General features: G+C 48.4%; 1 protein-coding gene across 1 annotated transcript; it reads left to right on the top strand.

The window, feature by feature from the left end:
- The first annotated feature begins 212 nt into the window (after positions 1-212).
- Positions 213-18,178, top strand: LOC116990062 (cytochrome P450 2K1-like). Its single transcript, XM_033047589.1, has 9 exons — positions 213-630; positions 4,306-4,468; positions 5,986-6,135; positions 8,545-8,705; positions 9,885-10,058; positions 11,022-11,163; positions 12,924-13,111; positions 14,240-14,381; positions 17,870-18,178. The coding sequence occupies exons 1-9, from the start codon at positions 430-432 to the stop codon at positions 18,058-18,060; spliced, it is 1,512 nt and encodes a 503-aa protein (XP_032903480.1). The 5' UTR covers positions 213-429; the 3' UTR covers positions 18,061-18,178.
- Positions 18,179-19,466: the final 1,288 nt, after the last annotated feature.

Below are 19,466 nucleotides of genomic sequence, written 5' to 3'. Positions count from 1 at the left end.
GGGGTGCAGAGGGCTGTGGGGTGATCTTGTAGAGGTGAACAAAATAATGAGAGGAGCAGCCGAGGTAAATGCTCAGAGCCTGCAGTCTGGAGCGGGCCAGTCGGCAACATTGACCCGATGGACATCTGTGTGCGTGTCACCGTGTGGCGTAACTGACCCGCTCTCAGCCGGAGGAGGGGCTGCGACCCATTCGCGGGTCAGAGTCCAACGAACCTCCTTCCGAAGAGGCAGAGAGATCGGAATCTGTGCTGACAACATGTCACGGCTTTTATTCCCGGGAGTGTGACTGTTTGGGAAGAGACTTAAAGAGCCAGTCGAGTATCGAACCTTGAGATATACGTGCAGGAGATTTTGTTACCTGCCCAGCCAATTGGAATTAATAGATCAATTTGAGTAATCAACAAACAGTAACTTTAACTTCTTCCCACAATGGCTGTCTTTGATTTGCTTTCATCCAGTCTCGTCACCACACTGCTGGGTTATGCCCTTGTCGGGATCCTTCTTGTGTACCTCCTCATTGGATTTAGAAGCAACTCGCAGCTCAACTACCCTCCTGGGCCAAGACCCCTGCCGATAATTGGGAACTTGCACCAGTTGGATCTGAAAAGACTCTACAAGTCTCTGGTGGAGGTAAGATAATAATAATAATAATAATAATAATAATAATAATACATTTTATTTATGGGCGCCTTTCAAGAGTCTCAAGGACACCTTACAAAAATTTAGCAAGTAGAGAGGAAAAACATGTAAGCGGAATGAAATAAATAGTAGAGACATGACTAGTACACAAATTAAAGACATAATTCAATTCAAAATACAATATGAGGCAATTCAAGCACAGATGAAAAGGGAGGGGGACTGGAGCTGATGCCAAGGAGAAGTGAGTTGCAGTAGTCCAGTCGGGAGGAGATGAAGGCATGGATGAGTCTTTCAGCGGCGGGAGGTGTGAGAGAGGGTCTGATTTTGGCGATGTTCCGGAGGTGAAAGAAGGAGGTTTTAATGACATGGCGGATGTGAGGCTCAGGGGAGAGGGTGGAATCAAAGATCACGCCAAGGTTGCGGTCGAGACCCTTCCTTAGACTGATGAAGGGTCGAGACCCGAAACGTCACCTATTCCTTCGCTCCATAGATGCTGCCTCACTCGCTGAGTTTCTCCAGCATTTTTGTTTATCTTCGATTTTTCCAGCATCTGTAGTTCCTTCTTAAACAGTTCTTCAGACTGATGTCAGGGGAGTGGGCGAGACAGAGATAGTAGAATGTAGTCAGAGACAGTGGGATTAGTGGGAGAACTGGGAAGGGGGAGGTGATGGGGAGAGAGTGAAAGCAAGGACTATCTGAAGTTAGAGAAGTCAATGTTCATACCGCTGGGGTGTAAACTACCCAAGTGAAATATGAGGTGCTGATCCTCCAATTTGCGCTGGGGTTCACTCTGACAATGGAGGAGGCCCAGGACAGAAAGGTCGGATTGGGAATGGGAGGGGTAGTTGAAGTGCGGGAGATCGGGTAGGTTTAGGCGGACTGAGCGGAGGTGTTCAGCGAAACGATCGCCGACCCTGCGCTTGATCTCGCCGATGTAGAGAAGTTGACATCTGGAACAGCGGATACAGTTGATGAGGTTGGAGGAGGTGCAGGTGAACCTCTGCCTCATCTGGAAATACTATCGGGGTCCTTGGATGGAGTCGAGGGGGGAGTTAAGGGACGGGTGTTGCATCTCCTGCGGTTGCAGGGGAATGTATCTGGGGTAGGGGTAGTTTGGGTGGGAAGGTATCTCCTGTTGAGCCCTGAGGACAAACAAGAGGACATGACTTCATCAAACAAGAGGACATGACTTCAGAATTAAGAGACAGAAGTTTAGGGGTAACATGAGGGGGAACTTCTTTACTCAGAGAGTGGTAGCGGTGTGGAATGAGCTTCCAGTGGAAGTGGTGGCGGCAGGTTCGTTGGCATCATTTAAAAATAAATTGGATAGGCATATGGATGAGAAGGGAATGGAGGGTTATGGTATGAGTGCAGGCAGGTGGGACTAAGGGAAAAAAGTTGTTCGGCACGGACTTGTAGGGCCGAGATGGCCTGTTTCCGTGCTGTAATTGTTATATGGTTATATGGTTATATGGTAGCCTGGTGGGAAACTTGTGGGAGTCCACACCAGGACCCGGTTCCTCAAGATGTCGGAGAGGGTCCAGAGGAGGTTTATGAGAATGATCCTGGGGACGTTTGGGTTAACGTATGATGAGCGTTTGATGGCACTGGGCCTGCTGGAATTTGGAGGGATGAGTAGGGACCTAATTCAAACTTACCGGACAGTGAAAGGGCTGGTAGAGTGGATGTGGGGAGGATGTTTCCACTAGTGGGAGAGTCCTGAACCGGAGTGCAGAGCCTTTGAATTAAAGGACGTACCTTTAGAAAGGAGATGAGGAGGATTTTTTTTCGGGGTGGTGAATCTGTGGAATAAATTGCCACAGGCAGTGTGGAGGCCAAGACATTGGGCATTTATAAAGCGGAGATTGATAGGTCATTGATTAGTTTAAGAGTGTCAAAGGTTTCGGGGAGAACACAGGAGACAAGAGTTTTTTTTGTCATATGTCCCAGAGACAGAACAATGTGATTCTTACTTACAGCAGCACAACAGAATATGCAAAAATAATATTCAACAGACAATATAATAAATGAAAAAAAAATTAGTGTCGATATATATAACTGTGTGTGTGTGTGTGTGTATACACGTGTGTGTGTGTATCTACGTGTGTTTGTGTGTGTGTATATATGTGTGTGTGTGTGTGTGTGTGGATATGTGTGTGTGTATATGTGTGTGTGTGTATATGTGTATATATGTGTGTGTGTGTGTGCGTGTATATATATGTGTGTGTATACATGTGTGTGGGTGCGTGTATATATGTGTGTATATATATGTATGTATATATATGTGTGTGTGTGTATGTGTGTATGAATATGTATATGTGTGTGCGTGTGTGTGTATATATGTGCGTTTGTGTATATGTGTGTGTATATATGTATGTGGAAATATATGTGTGTATGTGTATATATGTGTGTGTATATATGTGTATGTATATATATATATATATATGTGGGTGTGTATATGTGTGTGTGTATATATGTGTGTGTGTGTACATAAGAAAGAACTGCAGATGTTTTAAATCGAAGGCAGACACAAAATGCTGGAGTAACTCAGCGGTTGAGGCAACATCTCTGGAGAGAAGGAATGGGGAACCTTTTGGGTCGAGACCCTTCTTCTGGTTGGGCGACGTTTCGGGTCAAGACCGAAGAAGGGTCTCGGACCACAAATAGAACACGCTTTTTTAAGACAGTGAGACTCTTGGCCAAAACACAACAAAACGAACTGATGTCCTGATATAGGGTTTGTGCAAGTTACAATGCTCTATGTGTCTTCTGTGTGTCTTTTAAAAAATAATTTTAAATTTTAAATTTTAATTTTTAACTTAACTTGACTCTCTGAATAGCCGCACAAGAGTTCCTATGTGTGTAAGCACAAATGGCAAATAAAGTTTTTGACCTTTGACCTTGACCTGACCCGAAATGTCGCCCATTCCTTCTCCCCAGAGATGCTGCCTCACCCGCTGAGTTACTCCAACATTTTGTGTCTACCTTGTGTGTGTGTGTGTGTGTGTGTGTGTGGGTGTGTGGGTGTGTGGGTGTTTGGGTCTGTGTGGGTCTGTGTGGGTCTGTGTGGGTCTGTGTGGGTCTGTGTCTGTGTCTGTGTCTGTGTCTGTGTCTGTGTCTGTGTATACATATACACACATACATATATACATCAGAATCACACTTTATTTGCCAAGTATATTTTGCAACATACGAGGAATTTCATTGGCCAGGTCAGTCATACAATTAAAAGCAACAGATCACTCAAAACACATTTTAACATGAACATCCACCACAGTGACTCCTACTCATTCCTCACTGTGATGGAAGGAGAAATAAAGTTCAAGTCTCCCCCCTTTGTTCTTCCTCGGTCATGGGCCTCGGTCCTCCGTTGACGGGATGATCTTGACTCCCATAGCCGGTGGCATTCGGGCCCTCTGTGTCGAGGCCATCAGCTCCTGCATCGGGGGGGATGTCAGCTCCCCCGCGCGACGCGATCGAACCCCACGTCGGGGCTGGTCGAACCCATTCACATAAAAACAAACAAGGTTGGGAGGCAGAGGTAGAGGTAGATCAGCCACGATTGAATGGCGGAGTAGACTTGATGGGCCGAATGGCCTCATTCTGCTCCTATGACTTATGATCTGATGCAAAGCGATGAACGCAGGCTTTCCCCTTGACTTCCAGCTGTCGGAGAAGTATGGCACGGTGTACTCTGTGAGACTTGGCCCCGAGAAGGTGGTGGTGTTGGCCGGCTACCAAACGGTGAGGAACGCCCTCATCAACCATGCTGACGAGTTCCTCGGGAGACCCGATGTCCCAATCATGAACGTCCTCAAAGAAGGATCTGGTAACTATCCGCCATGTATTCCCGTGTGCCGGTCCACCACCGATTATCCGGCCACGGAGAGTGCACTTGAAATCTCCTCACCCCCCCCCCCCCCCCCCTCCAAGGTGGCACCCAGGCCGGGTGAGTCGGCCGATCTTGACCTCATCGGGACTTTCGCGGCCGATCGGCGGGTCGGATTTGCCCCCCCCCTGCGTTCGGGGATCTGGAACTGCGACCCGGCCGGAGCCGGCGGATCCGTTCCCATAGCCGACTTCCAAGGCCGATTTTGCGGGCCGTTATCTCGGCTCTTCGGCGGTCCAGGCAATAGGCAATAGGTGCAGGAGGAGGCCATTCGGCCCTTCGAGCCAGCACCGCCATTCAATGTGATCATGGCTGATCATCCCCAATCACACCCCGTTCCTGCCTTCTCCCCATATCCCCTGACTCCGCTATCTTTAAGAGCTCTATCTAATTCTCTTTAGAAAGTATCCAGAGAACCGCCCTCTGAGGCAGAGAATTCCACAGACTCACAACTCTGTGTGAAAAAGTGTTTCCTCATCTCCGTTCTAAACGGCTTACCCCTTATTCTTAAACAGTGGCCCCTGGTTCTGGACTCCACCAACATCGGGAACGTGTTTCCGCCCTCTAGCGTGTCCAAGCTCTAAATAATCTTATGTTTCAATAAGATCACCTCTCATCCTTCTAAACTCCAGAGTGTACGAGCCCAGCTGCTCCATTCTCTCAGCATATGACAGGGATGGGAGATTGCAACCTTCACGTGGTCCACCCTGTTTGGACGAATGCAATCAACCCGGCGTGCGCAATCAAATAAGACCAAATAGAACAAGTTGTCCTTCAACTTTAGGCTGTGCACGCCATATGCAAGAAGAAGCATATGACAGTCCCGCCATCCCGGGAATTAACCTTGTAAACCTGCGCTACACTCCCTCAATAGCAAGAATGTCCTTCCTCAAATTACGGGACCAAAACTGCACACAATACTCCAGGTCTCACTAGGGCCCTGTACAACTGCAGAAGGACCTCTTTGCTCCTATACTCAACTTCTCTTCCCGCGGTCTAGGCATAAGCTCAAGGGCGACTGCACCTTTGCGGTTGCAGCTCCTAGACTGTGGAACAGCATCCCTCTTCCCATCAGAACTGCCCCCTCCATCGACTCCTTTAAGTCGAGACTAAAACTCATCTTTACTCTCAAGCCTTTCTTGAGGTCCTCTGAATGAGGGATATATGTATGTATTTATGTATGTACTTAATCTATGAACCACTGTTGTATAACGTTAGTACCTCCACCAATGTAAAGCACTTTGGCCAACGAGAGTTGTTTTTTAAATATGCTATAGAAATAAAATTAACTTGACTTGACTTGACTTTTGTTATAAAGGCCAACACGCCATTGGTTTTCTTCACTGCCTGCTGTACCTGCATGCTTACTTTCATTGACTGATGAACAAGGACCCCCAGATCCCGTTGTACTTCCCCTTTTCCCAACTTGACACCACTTAATTTGCCTCCTGTTGTAGGTGTGGTCTGGTCTAACGGAGAGGCGTGGAAGCAGATGCGAAGGTTCATGCTGTCCACCCTACGAGACTTTGGGATGGGCAAGAGGTCCATCGAGGAGAAAATACTGGAGGAGGCCGGCTTCTTGGTGGAAAAGATTAGATCGTACAAAGGTCAGTCTGCAGGCTTGCTGAATGTTGCTTTACAAGATGCTATGATGCAACGTATCAGACAGTTCTGTCTCCGTGGTTCCTCCTTAATGTACCAAACACACCACCCACTATCGATCCACCCTCTCAGTTCTCTTTCCTTGTGTAGAGATTACAACTCCACATTGGGGCGGCACGGTGGCGCAGCGGTGGAGTTGCTGCCTCACAGCGCCAGAGACCCAGGTTCGATCCTGACTACGGGTGCTGTCTGCACGGAGTTTATAGACTATTATAATAATAATAACAATAACAATAACAATAACAATAATAATAATAATAATAATAATAATTATTATTATTATAATAATAATAAATTAAAATAATTTAACCTAAAATAATTCAACCTACTTAAATAATTTATTATTATTATTATTATTATTATTATTATTATTATTATTATTATTATTATTATTATTATTATTATTATTATTATTATTATTATTATTATTTGTTTTTTTCCCCCCCCGAGTTTTCATTATATTATTTTTTATGATTACATTTTCTGTTGTGCTGCAGCAGGTAAGAATTTCCTTGTTCTATCTGGGACATTTGACGATAAATCCCTCTTGACTTGATCTGACCTGCGTGCGTTTACTCCGGTTTTCCTCCCACATTCCAAAGACGTGCAGCTTTGTAGGTTGAAGGTGGACACAAAATGCTGGAGTAACTCAGCGGGACAGGCAGCATCTCTGGAGAGAAGGAATGGGTGACGTTTGGGGTCGAGACCATTCTTCAGGCCTACATTGGGGGGGGGGGGGGGGGGTGATGGAGATAGATAGGTAAGGAGTAAGATCAGATAAGATGGATAGTAAAGGGCAGGCTTGGCGAACGCTTCGCCCAACACCTCCACTCAGTTCGCAATAACCAACCTGATCTCCCGGTGGCTCAGCACTTCAACTCCCCCTCCCATTCCGAATCCGACCTTTCTGGCCTGGGCCTCCTCCATGGCCAGAGTGAGTCCCACCGTAAATTGGAGGAGCAGCACCTCATATTTCGCTTGGGTAGTTTACAACCCAGCGGTATGAACATCGACTTCTCCAATTTCAGGTAGTCCCTGCTTTCTCCCTCCTTCCCCTCCCCTTCCCAGCTCCCCCACAGCCCACTGCCTCCGCCTCTTCCTTTCTTCTTCCCGCCCCCCCCCCCCCACATCATTCTGAAGAATGGTCTCGACCCGAAACATCACCTATTCCTTGACTCCGTTGATGCTGCCTCCTGTTGTAGGTGTGGTCTGGTCTAACGGAGATGCTGCCTCACCCGCTGAGTTTCTCCAGCATTTTTATCTACCTTATCTACCATAAGGAAGTGTAAGGTGTGAAAACAGGGCAAAGAGGAAGGAGCTCAAGGAAAATGTAGAATAGATCAGTGTTAGCTGGGAGAAGGTAACAACAAAGCAAACGGAGATAAAATGTAGTCCGAGAACGTAAGCCTGGCCAGAGAGAGGGAAAGCAAGGGTTGCTTGAAGTTAGAGAGGTCGATGTTCATACTGCTGGGGTGTAAATAGTATAATTGCCTTCTGTAAAAAGTAAATTGTCCCTAGTGTGTAGGATAGTGCTAGTGTAGGCGGTGATCGCAGGTTGGTACGGACTCGGTGGGCCGAAGGGCCTGTTTCTCCGTTGTATCTCTAAAGTCGAAAGTAGTGAATTAAAAAAATAACAGAAACTATTGAAAATGCTCAACAGTCATTGAAAGAGAAACAGAAATGTAATGTTTCAGGGAGAAAAACCTTCTTCAGAAGTGGGAACGGGATGGCGGGACTGTCATATGCTGAGAGAATGGAGCAGCTGGGCTTGTATACTTTGGAGTTTAGAAGGATGAGAGGGGTTCTTATTGAAACATACAAGATTGTTAAGGGATTGGACACGCTAGAGGCAGGAAACATGTTCAAGTTCAAGTTCAAGTGAGTTTATTGTCATGTGTCCCTGTATAGGACAATGAAATTCTTGCTTTGCTTAAGCACACAGAACATAGTAGGCATTTACTACAAAACAGATAAATGTGTCCATGTTCCCGATGTTTAGGGAGTCCAGAACCAGGGGCCAAAGTTTAAGAATAAGGAGTAAGCCATTTAGAACGGAGATGAGGAAACACTTTTTCTCACAGAGAGTTGTGAGTCTGTGGAATTCTCTGCCTCAGTGGGCGGTGGAGGCCAATTCTCTGGATACTTTCAAGAGAGAGCTATATAGGGCTCTTAAAGATAGCGGAGTCAAGGGATATGGGGAGAAGGCAGGAACGGGGTACTGATTGTGGATGATCAGCCATGATCACATCGAACCAAAACATTGCCTATTTCCTTCGCTCCATAGATGCTGCCTCACCCGCTGAGTTTCTCCAGCATTTTTGTCCACCTTCGCCTCTGTGTCTTTATGTTTTCAGAGCAGCCGTTCAACACAGACATCATTACAAACTTTGCCACGGCCAACGTCATCTGTTCCATCGTGTTTGGGGAGAGGTTCGATTACGAAGACAAGGCCTTCCTCAACATAGGAAACCTGGTCCACGAAAGCTTTCGGCTGCTGGGTAGCCCCATGGTCCAGGTAATTTCTGCTGCTTTCCTCTCCCGGTTGTGGTGGTTGGTAAGGTTCATTGAAACGTCGTCACTGAGCCCCCCCCCCTCTAACCCCTAACCCCCCCCCCCCCCCACCCCACACCTCTACTTAGGATCTCCTCCATCGACGACTCCTGCATGTCATCTGACCTTTCTGTCCTGGGCCTCCTCCATGGCCAGAGTGAGTCCCACCGCAAATTGGAGGAGCAACACCTCATATATCGCTTGGGTAGTTTACACCCCAGCGGTATGAACATTGACTTCTCCAATTTCAGGTAGTCCCTGCTTTCTCCCTCCTTCCCCTCCCCTTCCCTTCCTAGTTCTCCCACAGCCCACTGTCTCCGACTCTTCCTTTCTACTTCCCGCCCCCCCCCCCCCCCCCACATCAGTCTGAAGAAGGGTCTCGACCCGAAACGTCACATATTCCTTCACTCCATAGATGCTGCCTCGCCCGCTGAGTTTCTCCAGCATTTTTGTCTAACCTCTACTTCCCTAGTGGGCTTAGGAAGTTTGGAATGTCCGCTAAAACTCCCACCAGCTTCTACAGATGCGCCGCATGAAGCATTTTGTCAGCATACATCACAGCTTGGTTTGGGGACAGCCCCATCCGTGACCGCAAGAAAATGCTGTGAATTATGTGCACGCAGCCCAGACCATCACACAAGCCAACCTCCCTTCTATTGACTCCATCTACACCTCACGCTGCCTCGTCAAGGCCAGCAGCATCATCAAGGATGAGTCGCACCTTGGCCACTCCCTCTTCTCCCCGCTCCCATCAGGCGAAAAGTAAGTGGCAGGAAACATGTTCCCGATGTTGGGGGGGTCCAGAACCAGGGGCCACAGTTTAAGAATAAGGGGTAAGCCATTTAGAACGGAGATGAGGAAACACTTTTTCTCACAGAAAGTCGTGAGTCTGTGGAATTCTCTGCCTCAGAGGGCGGTGGAAGCCGGTTCTCTGGATACTTTCAAGAGAGAGCTAGATAGGGCTCTTAAAGATAGCGGAGTCAGAGGATATGGGGAGAAGGCAGGAACGGGGTACTTACTGTGGATGATCAGCTGTGATCACTTTGAATGGCGGTGCTGGCTCGAAGGGCCGAATGGCCTACTCCTGCACCTATTATCTATTGTCTATTGTCTATTGTTACTGATCCAGTTTAATACTTGGCAGGTGTACAACGCCTACCCCCTTCTGAGGTTCCTACCCGGGAGCCACAAGGAGATCTGCACGCACTTCATGAAGCTGAAGACCTGCCTGCAGGACATCATAAAAGCCAAACACCAGGAGCTGAACGAAAACGACATCAGGAGCTTCATCGACACCTACTTTGTGAAGCAGCAAGAGGTAAGGATGCAACCACATATGGCGTAGACCAGGGGGTCAGCAACAATGTTCTGCATAGGGGGCCAGGACGCATGTCCGTGAGCGGATGGCGGGCCACAGCTATCACGTGTACACATGGATCCCATCCCCATCCCACCCGGGATGGCAGGCAATAAATCACGTGTCATAGACAATAGACAACAGGTGCAGGATTAGGCCATTCAGCCCTTCGAGCCAGCACCGCCATTCAATGTGAACATGGCTGAGGCAGGTAACATGTTCCCGACGTTGGGGGAGTCCAGAAGCAGGGGCCACAGTTTAAGAATATCGGGTAAGCCATTTAGAACGGAGATGAGGAAACACTTTTACACCCAGAGAGTTGTGAGTCTGTGGAATTCTCTGTCTCAGAGGGCGGTGGAGGAAGGTTCTCTGGATACGTTCAAGAGAGAGCTAGATAGGGCTCTTAAAGGTAGCGGAGTCAGGGATATGGGGAGAAGGCAGGAACGGGGTACTGATTGTGGATGATCAGCCATGATCACATAGAATGGCGGTGCTGGCTCGAAGGGCCGAATGGCCTACTCCTGCACCTATTGTCTATTGTCTATGGTGTCCCTAATCCGTTACTTTTTTGCCTATCATTCATTCAGTTGTTCTATGCCTCTCTAATATCTCTCGTTCCCATTTCCCATGCGTCTGAAGAAGGGTCTTGACCCGAAACTTCACCTATTTATTTTCTCCGGAGATGCTGTCCGACCCGCTGAGTTACTCCGGCTTTTTGCGTCTATCTTCGGTTTAAACCAGCATCTGCATTTCCTTCCAACACAATTACAGATGTGGTTGGGGCAGCGTGGTGGTGTAGTGGTACAGTTGTCCCCTCGCAGCGCCGGAGACCCGGGTTCGATCCTGACTACGGGTGCTGCTTATCCGGAGCTTGCACGTTCTCCCTGTGACCCCGTGATTGTTGTATGATTTTCTTTCCCCAAGGAGTCGGGAAACCCGGACACGTACTTCCATGAGAAGAATCTCCTGATCACCACGAGCGATCTCTTCATCGCTGGGATGGGTACCGCGGCAACCACCATACGATGGGCCATGTTCATCATGATGAAATACCCTGACATCCAGAGTAAGGGGAGACCTCAGCCATTCCCAGACCCCGACGGTTGTACTCTCATCTTGTGCTCTTACGGTTTTGCATTTTTTTTCTATTTGCGCAAAAACGGTACCTGATAGAGCTACGATGTTTCGCCACCTTACTCGCCACTCTCCTGTGCTGCAAAGGCTACAAGTTTTGTCCCAATCGATGGTATATTTTAAAAGTTATTAAGTTTTAAAATATCTTAAAAACCGCGCATGAGTTGTGGAGGGAGGGAGGGAGTGACTGAGGATAGGGGAAAGGAGAGGGAGAGGGGAAAGATCCTGGGGAGGTGCGGAGGGAGAGTGGGGGGATTGAGGGAGTGGAGGGGGTAGGGAGGGAGAGGGTGTAAAGTGGGAGGAGGTGAGGAGGGAGGGTGGGGGAGGACGGGGAATAAAGGGAGAGAAGTGGTGGAGGTAGGGAGTGGGGAACAGAAGGAGATGAGGGCAGTGAGGGATAGAGAGATAGGAGGGGGATAGGGTGGGGAGGGGTTATGGAGGGAGGGAGTTACTGAGGGTAGGGGAGAGGAGAAGGAGGGAGAGGTGAGCGATGGATTAGTGGAGGGGAAAGTAGAGGGCTGGATTAGTGGAGGGGAAAGAAGAGGGGGGGTGAAGAGGAGGGGGAGGGAATGCTGTGGGATGAGGGATAATGAGCTGCGCCTGTAGTTGGGGGCTATGCGTAAGTGGTGGAATATTGCATTGGGGTAACGGGTTGTGTTGGGGGAATATTGTGTTGGTGGAGCAGACCCAACGGGTCTGCACTTAGTCTAGTCTGTGTTAAACTCCTTTAACTATTCCTCAGCCCCTTTGCTAGCTTAGTTTAGTTTAGAGGTACAGCGCAGAAACAGACCCTTCGGCCCACCGAGTCCGGGCTGACAACACACACACACACACACACACACACACACACACACACACACACACACACACACACACACACACACACACACTCGAAGGTGGACACAAAATGCTGGAGTAACTCAATGGGACAGGTAGTATCCCTGGAGAGAAGAAATGGACGACGTTTCGGGTCGAGACCCTTCTTCAGACTGATGTCAGGGGAGGGGGCGGGACAAAGATAGAAAGGTCAAATTGGGAATTAGATTGGGAACTCCCCCTCCCATTCCCAATCTGACCTTTCTGTCCTGGGCCTCCTCCATTGTCAGAGTGAGGCCCAGCACAAACTGGAGGAGCAGCACCTCATATTTCGCTTGGGTTGTTTACACTCCAGCAGTATGAACATTGACTTCTCTAACTTTAGATAGCCATTGCTTTCCCTCATTCCATCTCCTTCCCCTTCCCAGTTCTCCCACTGGCTTACCCCTTATTCTTAAACTGTGGCCCCTGGTTCTGGACTCCTCCAACATCGGGAGCATGTTTCCTGCATATAGCCTGTCCAAACCCATAATAATCTTAAATGTTTCACCAAGATACCCTCTCATCCTTCTAAATCCCAGAGTATACAAGCCCAGCCACTCCATTCTATCAACACATGACAGTCCCTCAATCCCGGGAATTAATCTGGTGAACCTACGCTGCACTCCTTCAATAACAAGAAAGTCCTTCCTCAAATTTGGAGACCAAAACTGCGCACAATACTCCAGGCGTGGTCTCACGCGTGTATAGTGTAGGGTAGCGTAGTTGTACAGGGCGATTGCTGGTCGGCGCGGACTCGGTGGGCTGAAGGGCCAGTTTCTGCGCTGTATACCCTCAAACTAAAACTAAGAAGCTTTAACACCTTTGCTCTTGTAGGGAAGGTTCAGGAAGAAATCGACCAAGTGATCGGGTCGGAGCGATCGCCCAGAATGGAAGACCGTAATCACATGCCCTACACGTACGCGGTCATTCACGAGGTCCAGCGGTTTGCCAACATCGCCCCGCTGGGCATCCCCAGGTCCACCACCGTTGACCTTAACTTTCAAGGCTACTTCCTCCCTAAGGTGGGCATCCAACACAGAGCCGTGGTGTAAATCTTTGTTGTGAATTAGTGTCATAGAGTTCCAACTACCTCCTTATTTTGGTTTTTAGTTTTAGAGATACAGCGCAGAAATAGGCACCGAGTCCGCATCGACCAGTGATCCGCACACATTATCACCCACTCGGGACATTTTATATTTATACCAAGCCAAATAACCGACAAACCTGTACGTCTTTCGAGTTTACTTTGATTTACTTCAACTCAAATATCACTGTACCTTAATTGTTGCATGTGACAATAAGTTGGAACTTGAACTTGAGATAGAAACATAGAAAAGTTGGTGCAGGAGGAGGCCATTCGGCCCTTCGAGCCAGCACCGCCATTCAATATGATCATCATCTAAAATCAGTACCCCATTCCTACTTTCTCCCCATATCCCTTGATTCCGTTAGCCCCAAGAGCAAAATCTAACTCTCTCTTGAAAACATCCAATGAATTGGCCCCCACTGCCTTCTGTGGCAGAGAATTCCACAGATTCACAGCTCTCTGGGTGAAAACATGTTTTTTCCTCATCTCAGTCCTAAATGGCCTCTCCCTTATTCTTACAACGCAGATACAGGCCCTTCGGCCCACCAAATCCTCACCGACTAGGGATACCCTCTCATCCTTCTAAATTCAATAAGATATCCTCTCATCCTTCTGAACTCCAGAGCGTACAAGCCCACCCGCTTCATTATCTCAGCATTTGACAATCCCGCCATCCCAGGAATTAACCTTGTAAACCTACGCTGCACACAATACTCCAGGTGCGGTCTCACTAGGGCCCTGTACAACTACAGGAGGACCTCTTTGCTCCTATACTCAACTCCTCTTGTTATGAAGGCCAACATGCCATTCGCTTTCTTCACTGCCTGCTGTACTTGCATGCTTACTTTCATTGACGGATGAACAAGGACCCCCAGATCCCGTTGTACTTCCCCTTTTCCCAACTTGACACCATTTAGATAGTAATCTGCCTTCCTGTTTTGCTACCTAAGTGATTAATACTTTATGTGAAATATTGTATTTGGTTTCCGGCCGAGACAGGCATCTTGGCAGCCAACAGGTGTGCCCCCAGGTTGCTGGGTGAATCCTGTGCGTTTTTCCACAGGGAACCTACGTCATTCCTTTACTGGCCTCCGTGCTCTACGATAAATCCCAATGGGAGACGCCGGACGAGTTCAACCCAGGACACTTCTTGGATGCTGCCGGAAAGTTTGTGAAGAGGGACGCCTTCATCCCCTTCTCCATAGGTAACTCACCTGGGAAATTGACCACAAACAAGGATTGCAAGGTTGTCATTGTGATGGAAGTAGATACAACTATGAGAAACAGAGATAGAAGGTAGACAAAAATGCCGGAGAAACTCAACGGGTGAGGCAGCATCTATGGAGCGAAGGAATAGGTGATGTTTCAGTTCGAGACCCTTCTTCAGACTGATGTCAGGGGAGTGCTGTACTTGCATGCTTACTTTCATTGACGGATGAACAAGGACCCCCAGATCCCGTTGTACTATTCCCAACTTGACACAATTTAGATAGTAACCTGCCATGATCATATTGAATGGCGGTGCAGGCTCTAAGGGCCGAATGGCCTACTCCTGCACCTAATTTCTATGTTTTTATGAGTGGGCGGGTACAGAGATAGAATGTAGTCGGAGGCAGAAAGACTGGTGGGAGAACTGGGAAGGGGGAGGTGACGGAGAGAGAGGGACAGCAAGGGCTATCTGAAGTTGGAGAAGTCAATGTTCATACTGTTGGGGTGTAAACTATCCAGGCGAAATATGAGGTGCTGCTCCTCCAATTTGCGCTGGGCATCACTCTGACAATGGAGGAGGCCCAGGACGGAAAGGTCAGATTGGGAATGGGAGGGGGAGTTAAAGTGTTGAGGGAGGGGGAGTGTTTAGGCGGACTGAGCGGAGGAGGTGTACAGCGAAACGCTCGGTCTCGCCGATATACAGGAGTCCACACCTGGAACAGAGGATACAGTTGATGAGGTTGGAGGAGGTGTGAGTGAATCTCTGCCTCACCTGGAAAGACTGTCGGGGTCCTTGGGCGGAGTCAAGAGGAGGAGGTAAATGGCCAGGTGCTGCATCTCCAGGGGAAAGGTACCTGGGTGGTTTGGGTGGGAAGGGACGAGTTGACCAGGTAGTTGCGGAGGGAACGGTCTCTGTGGAAAGGGGGTGTAGATGGGAAGATGCGGCCTGGGAAGAAGAAACTGTTGAGGATCCTTTAACATAGAAACATAGAAACATAGAAATTAGGTGCAGGAGTAGGCCAATCGGCCCTTCGAGCCTGCACCGCCATTCAATATGATCATGGCTGATTATCCAACTCAGTATCCCGTACCTGCCTTCTCTCCATACCCTCTGATCCCCTTAGCCACAAGGGCCACATCTAACTCCCTCTTAAATATAGCCAATGAACTAGCCTCGACTACCCTCTGTGGCAGAGAGTTCCAGAGATTCACCACTCTCTGTGTGAAAAAGGTTCTTCTCATCTCGGTTTTAAAGGATTCCCCCCTTATCCTTAAGCTGTGACCCCTTGTCCTGGACTTCCCCAACATCGGGAGCAATCTTCCTGCATCTAGCCTGTCCAACCCCTTAAGAATTTTGTAAGTTTCTATAAGATCCCCTCTCAATCTCCTAAATTCTAGAGAGTATAAACCAAGTCTATCCAGTCTTTCTTCATAAGACAATCCTGATATCCCAGGAATCAGCCTGGTGAACCTTCTCTGCACTCCCTCTATGGCAATAATGTCCTTCCTTAAGTGGATTTATGCGCAGTTGAAGTCGTCCCACGAAACTTCCACCCCTTCGAGATATTGGCAACTCTTCCATTAGTCTTTCTGATTGCCAGCCCCTTACTTTGAAAGGTTTACATTCAGCGGTTCCGAATACGTGGCTCTTCCACAGTGGATAATGGTCTATAAATACACGTGAAAGGCGCTCAAACGCTCCCTGCTGTTTGAAGAAGGGTTTCGGCCCGAAGCGTCGCCTATTTCCTTCGCTCCATAGATGCTGCTGCACCCGCTGAGTTCCTCCAGCAATTTGTGTACCTCCCTGCTGTTTGTTCTGCGTGTCTTGGAATACATTATTCTCTCTGTCTGACACTTCGTTCCTGGGCTTTGTCTGTCTTCTCTTGATGGAGGCATTATGTTGAATTACATGGAGCTTTCAGCTCAGAAACAGACTTGTCAGCCAAGTAATCCGACGTTATTTACCATCTGTGCTGGATTCCTTTCACCAAATCCAGCGTATCTTTCCCTTCCTTTCTCCGCTGTGATCTTCCCTGCATGTTCCGAGCGCCTACGTCTGACTAAACATGTTAATGTGTCCATAGAAACTGTACAGGAAGGAACTGCAGATGCTGGTTGGTTCTGGGGATAGACACAAAATGCTGGAGTACCTCGGCGGGACAGGCGGCATTCTGGGGAGAAGGAATGGGCCCTAGTGAGACCACAGCTGGAGTGTTGTGTGCAGTTTTGGTCCCCTAATTTGAGGACGGACATTCTTGCTAATTTCAGTAACATTAGCAAATTTGCAGATGACACACAGCTGGGTGGCAGTGTGAACTGTGAGGAGGATGCTATGAGAATGCAGGGTGACTTAGACAGGTTGGGGGAGTGGGCAGATGCATGGCAGATGCAGTTTAATGTAGATAAATGTGAGGTTATCCACGTTGGTAGCAAAAACAGAAAGGCAGATTACCATCTAAATGGCAGCAAGTTGGGAAAATGGGAAGTACAACGGGATCTGGGGGTCCTTGTACATCAGCCTATGAAAGTAAGCATGCAGGTACAGCAGGCAGTGAAGAAAGCGAATGGCATGTTGGCCTTTATAACAAGAGGAATCGAATATAGGAGCAAAGAGGTCCTTCTGCATTTGTACAGGGCCCTAGTGAGACCACACCTGGAGTATTGTGTACAGTTTTGGTCCCCTAATTTGAGGAAGGACATTCTTGCTATTGAGGGAGTGCAGCGTAGGTTCACCAGGTTAATTCCCGGGATGGCGGGACTGGATTATATGCTGAGAGAATGGAGCGGCTGGGCTTGTACACTCTGGAGTTTAGAAGGATGAGAGGTTATCTCATTGAAACATATAAGATTGTTAAGGGGTTGGACACGCTAGAAGCAGGAAACATGTTCCCGATGTTGGGGGATTCCAGAACCAGGGGCCACAGTTTAAGAATAAGGGGTAAGCCATTTAGAAGGGAGACGATGAAACACTTCTTCACACAGAGAGTTGTGAGTCTGTGGAATTTTCTGCTTCAGAGGGCGGTGGAGGCCGGTTCTCTGAATACTTTCAAGAGAGAGCTAGATTGGGCTCTTAAAGATAGTGGAGTCAGTGGATATGGGGAGAAGGCAGGAACGGGGTACTGATTGGGGATGATCTTATATGTTTCAACGAGATCTCCTCTAAACCTTCTAAACTCCAGAGTGTACAAACCCAGCTGCTCCATTCTCTTAGCGTGTGACAGTCCCGCCATCCCGGGAATTAACCTGGTAAACCTACGATGCACTCCCTCAATAGCAAGAATGTTCTACCTCAAATTAGGGGATCAAAACTGCACACAATACTCCAGAGACAGTTAGACAGGTACATGGATAGGACTGGTTTGGAGGGATATGGACCAAGCGCAGGCAGGTGGGACTAGTGTAGCTGGGACATTGTTGGCCGGTGTGGGCAAGGGTGATTCCACACTGTATCACTCTGTGACTCTTTAACTGTTGCTTTTCGCAGGTCGCAGAGTCTGCCCTGGGGAGACGTTGGCCAAGGTGGAGCTGTTCCTGTTCTTCGTTACGTTGCTCCAGAAGTTTGACTTGCTCGTTCCACCCGGAGGAACCGAACTCGATCTCACGCCGGTGGTGGGTGGAATATTGAGCCCCAAACCACACCAGCTGTGCGCCGTACCTCACCAACAGCCTTGCTGACCGGATGCCAAGCCCCCCGGTGCAAAGACTATTGGGGTTTTAAGTGCGGCCAAAATGAGTTTTCTCCCCACAGATGTGTCGCTGTCTGGATGCTGACTATAAACCTCTGTACCACTGACCCCGTTTTCTGTCACATTTACCCCAGTCGGTTCCATAGCCAGAGGCAGAATAACATGGACAGTTGTTGATAAGTGATTCTGTTTTCCAGCGCCATCCTTAAATCCCACTTCCTTTTGGTAAAAAAGATATTAGCGTGAAATTGTGACGGTCACGTTAGCACAGCGGTAGAGTTGCTGCTTTGCAGCGAATGCAGCGCCGGAGACCCGCGTTCAACCTGACTACAGGTGCTGTATGTACGAGCTCTCCCCGTGATCTGCGTGGGTTTTCTCCGAGATCTTCGCTTTTCTCCCACATTCCAAAGACAATAGGCAATAGGTGCAGGAGTAGGCCATTCGGCCCTTCGAGCCAGTACTGCCATTCAATGTGATCATGGCTGATCATCCCCAATCAGTATCCCGTTCCTGCCTTCTCCCCGTATCCCCTGACTCCGCTATCTTTAATAGCCCTATCTAGCTCTCTCTTGAAAGTATCCAGAGAACACCTTTTCCACACAAAGAGTTGTGAGTCTGTGGAATTCTCTGCCTCAGTTGAGGCAGGTTCTCTGGGTACTTTCAAGAGAGAGCTAGATAGGGCTCTTAAAGATAAAGACAGGCAGCATCACTGGAGAGAAGGAATGGGTGACGTTTCCGGGTCGAGACCCTTGCTCAGACTGGTTCAGAGAGTTCAATATCATCCTCACTCGCCCACTCCCTCACGAGTTCAAGCCCAATGTGCCGTTTACCAGTTGAAACGCCTCTCTCCCATAGTTTCAACGCCCACTGGAGCAATGAGGGCAAGAAGGGTCCCGACCCGAAACGTCACCTATGCAATTCTCTCCAGAGGTGCTGCCTGTCCCGCTGAGTTACTCCATCCAGCATTTTGTGTCTATCTTCGGCCAAATTTACAATTTGAGTGCTGCTGGTCAGTGTGTGTGTGTTTGCCTTGTGTGTCAGGCTTATCTCTGGTTACGTGGAGCCTCGACCTTGTGTGTAGACAGTGGTGAATGAGTACGAGGTGGACAAACATCTTTCCAAACCAGTGCAGCTCATGGTAATGAAGTTGACAGAGGGATAATGACCAATGTGTCCCAACTTTGGGAAGTCCCAATGCGAATGGCAAGGGTCAAGAGTGTTTAATTGTTAACCAGGTTGCCTCCGATATACGGACATCAACAACATCTACCAACTTCCTGGCATCGCTGCCCCAGACATCAGGAGAACTGTTGCAAGTTGGACAGAGCGTCTGAAACAACTGACAGAAGATAGACATCCATTACACAACCACGTGACCCCTCCTAGGCGGTTAAA

This window comes from Amblyraja radiata, chromosome 30 (genome assembly GCF_010909765.2).
Source record: "Amblyraja radiata isolate CabotCenter1 chromosome 30, sAmbRad1.1.pri, whole genome shotgun sequence".
Lineage (NCBI taxonomy): Eukaryota > Metazoa > Chordata > Chondrichthyes > Rajiformes > Rajidae > Amblyraja > Amblyraja radiata.
The sequence above is the reverse complement of the archived record's forward strand: the minus strand, read 5'-3'. Positions and strand labels throughout refer to the sequence as shown.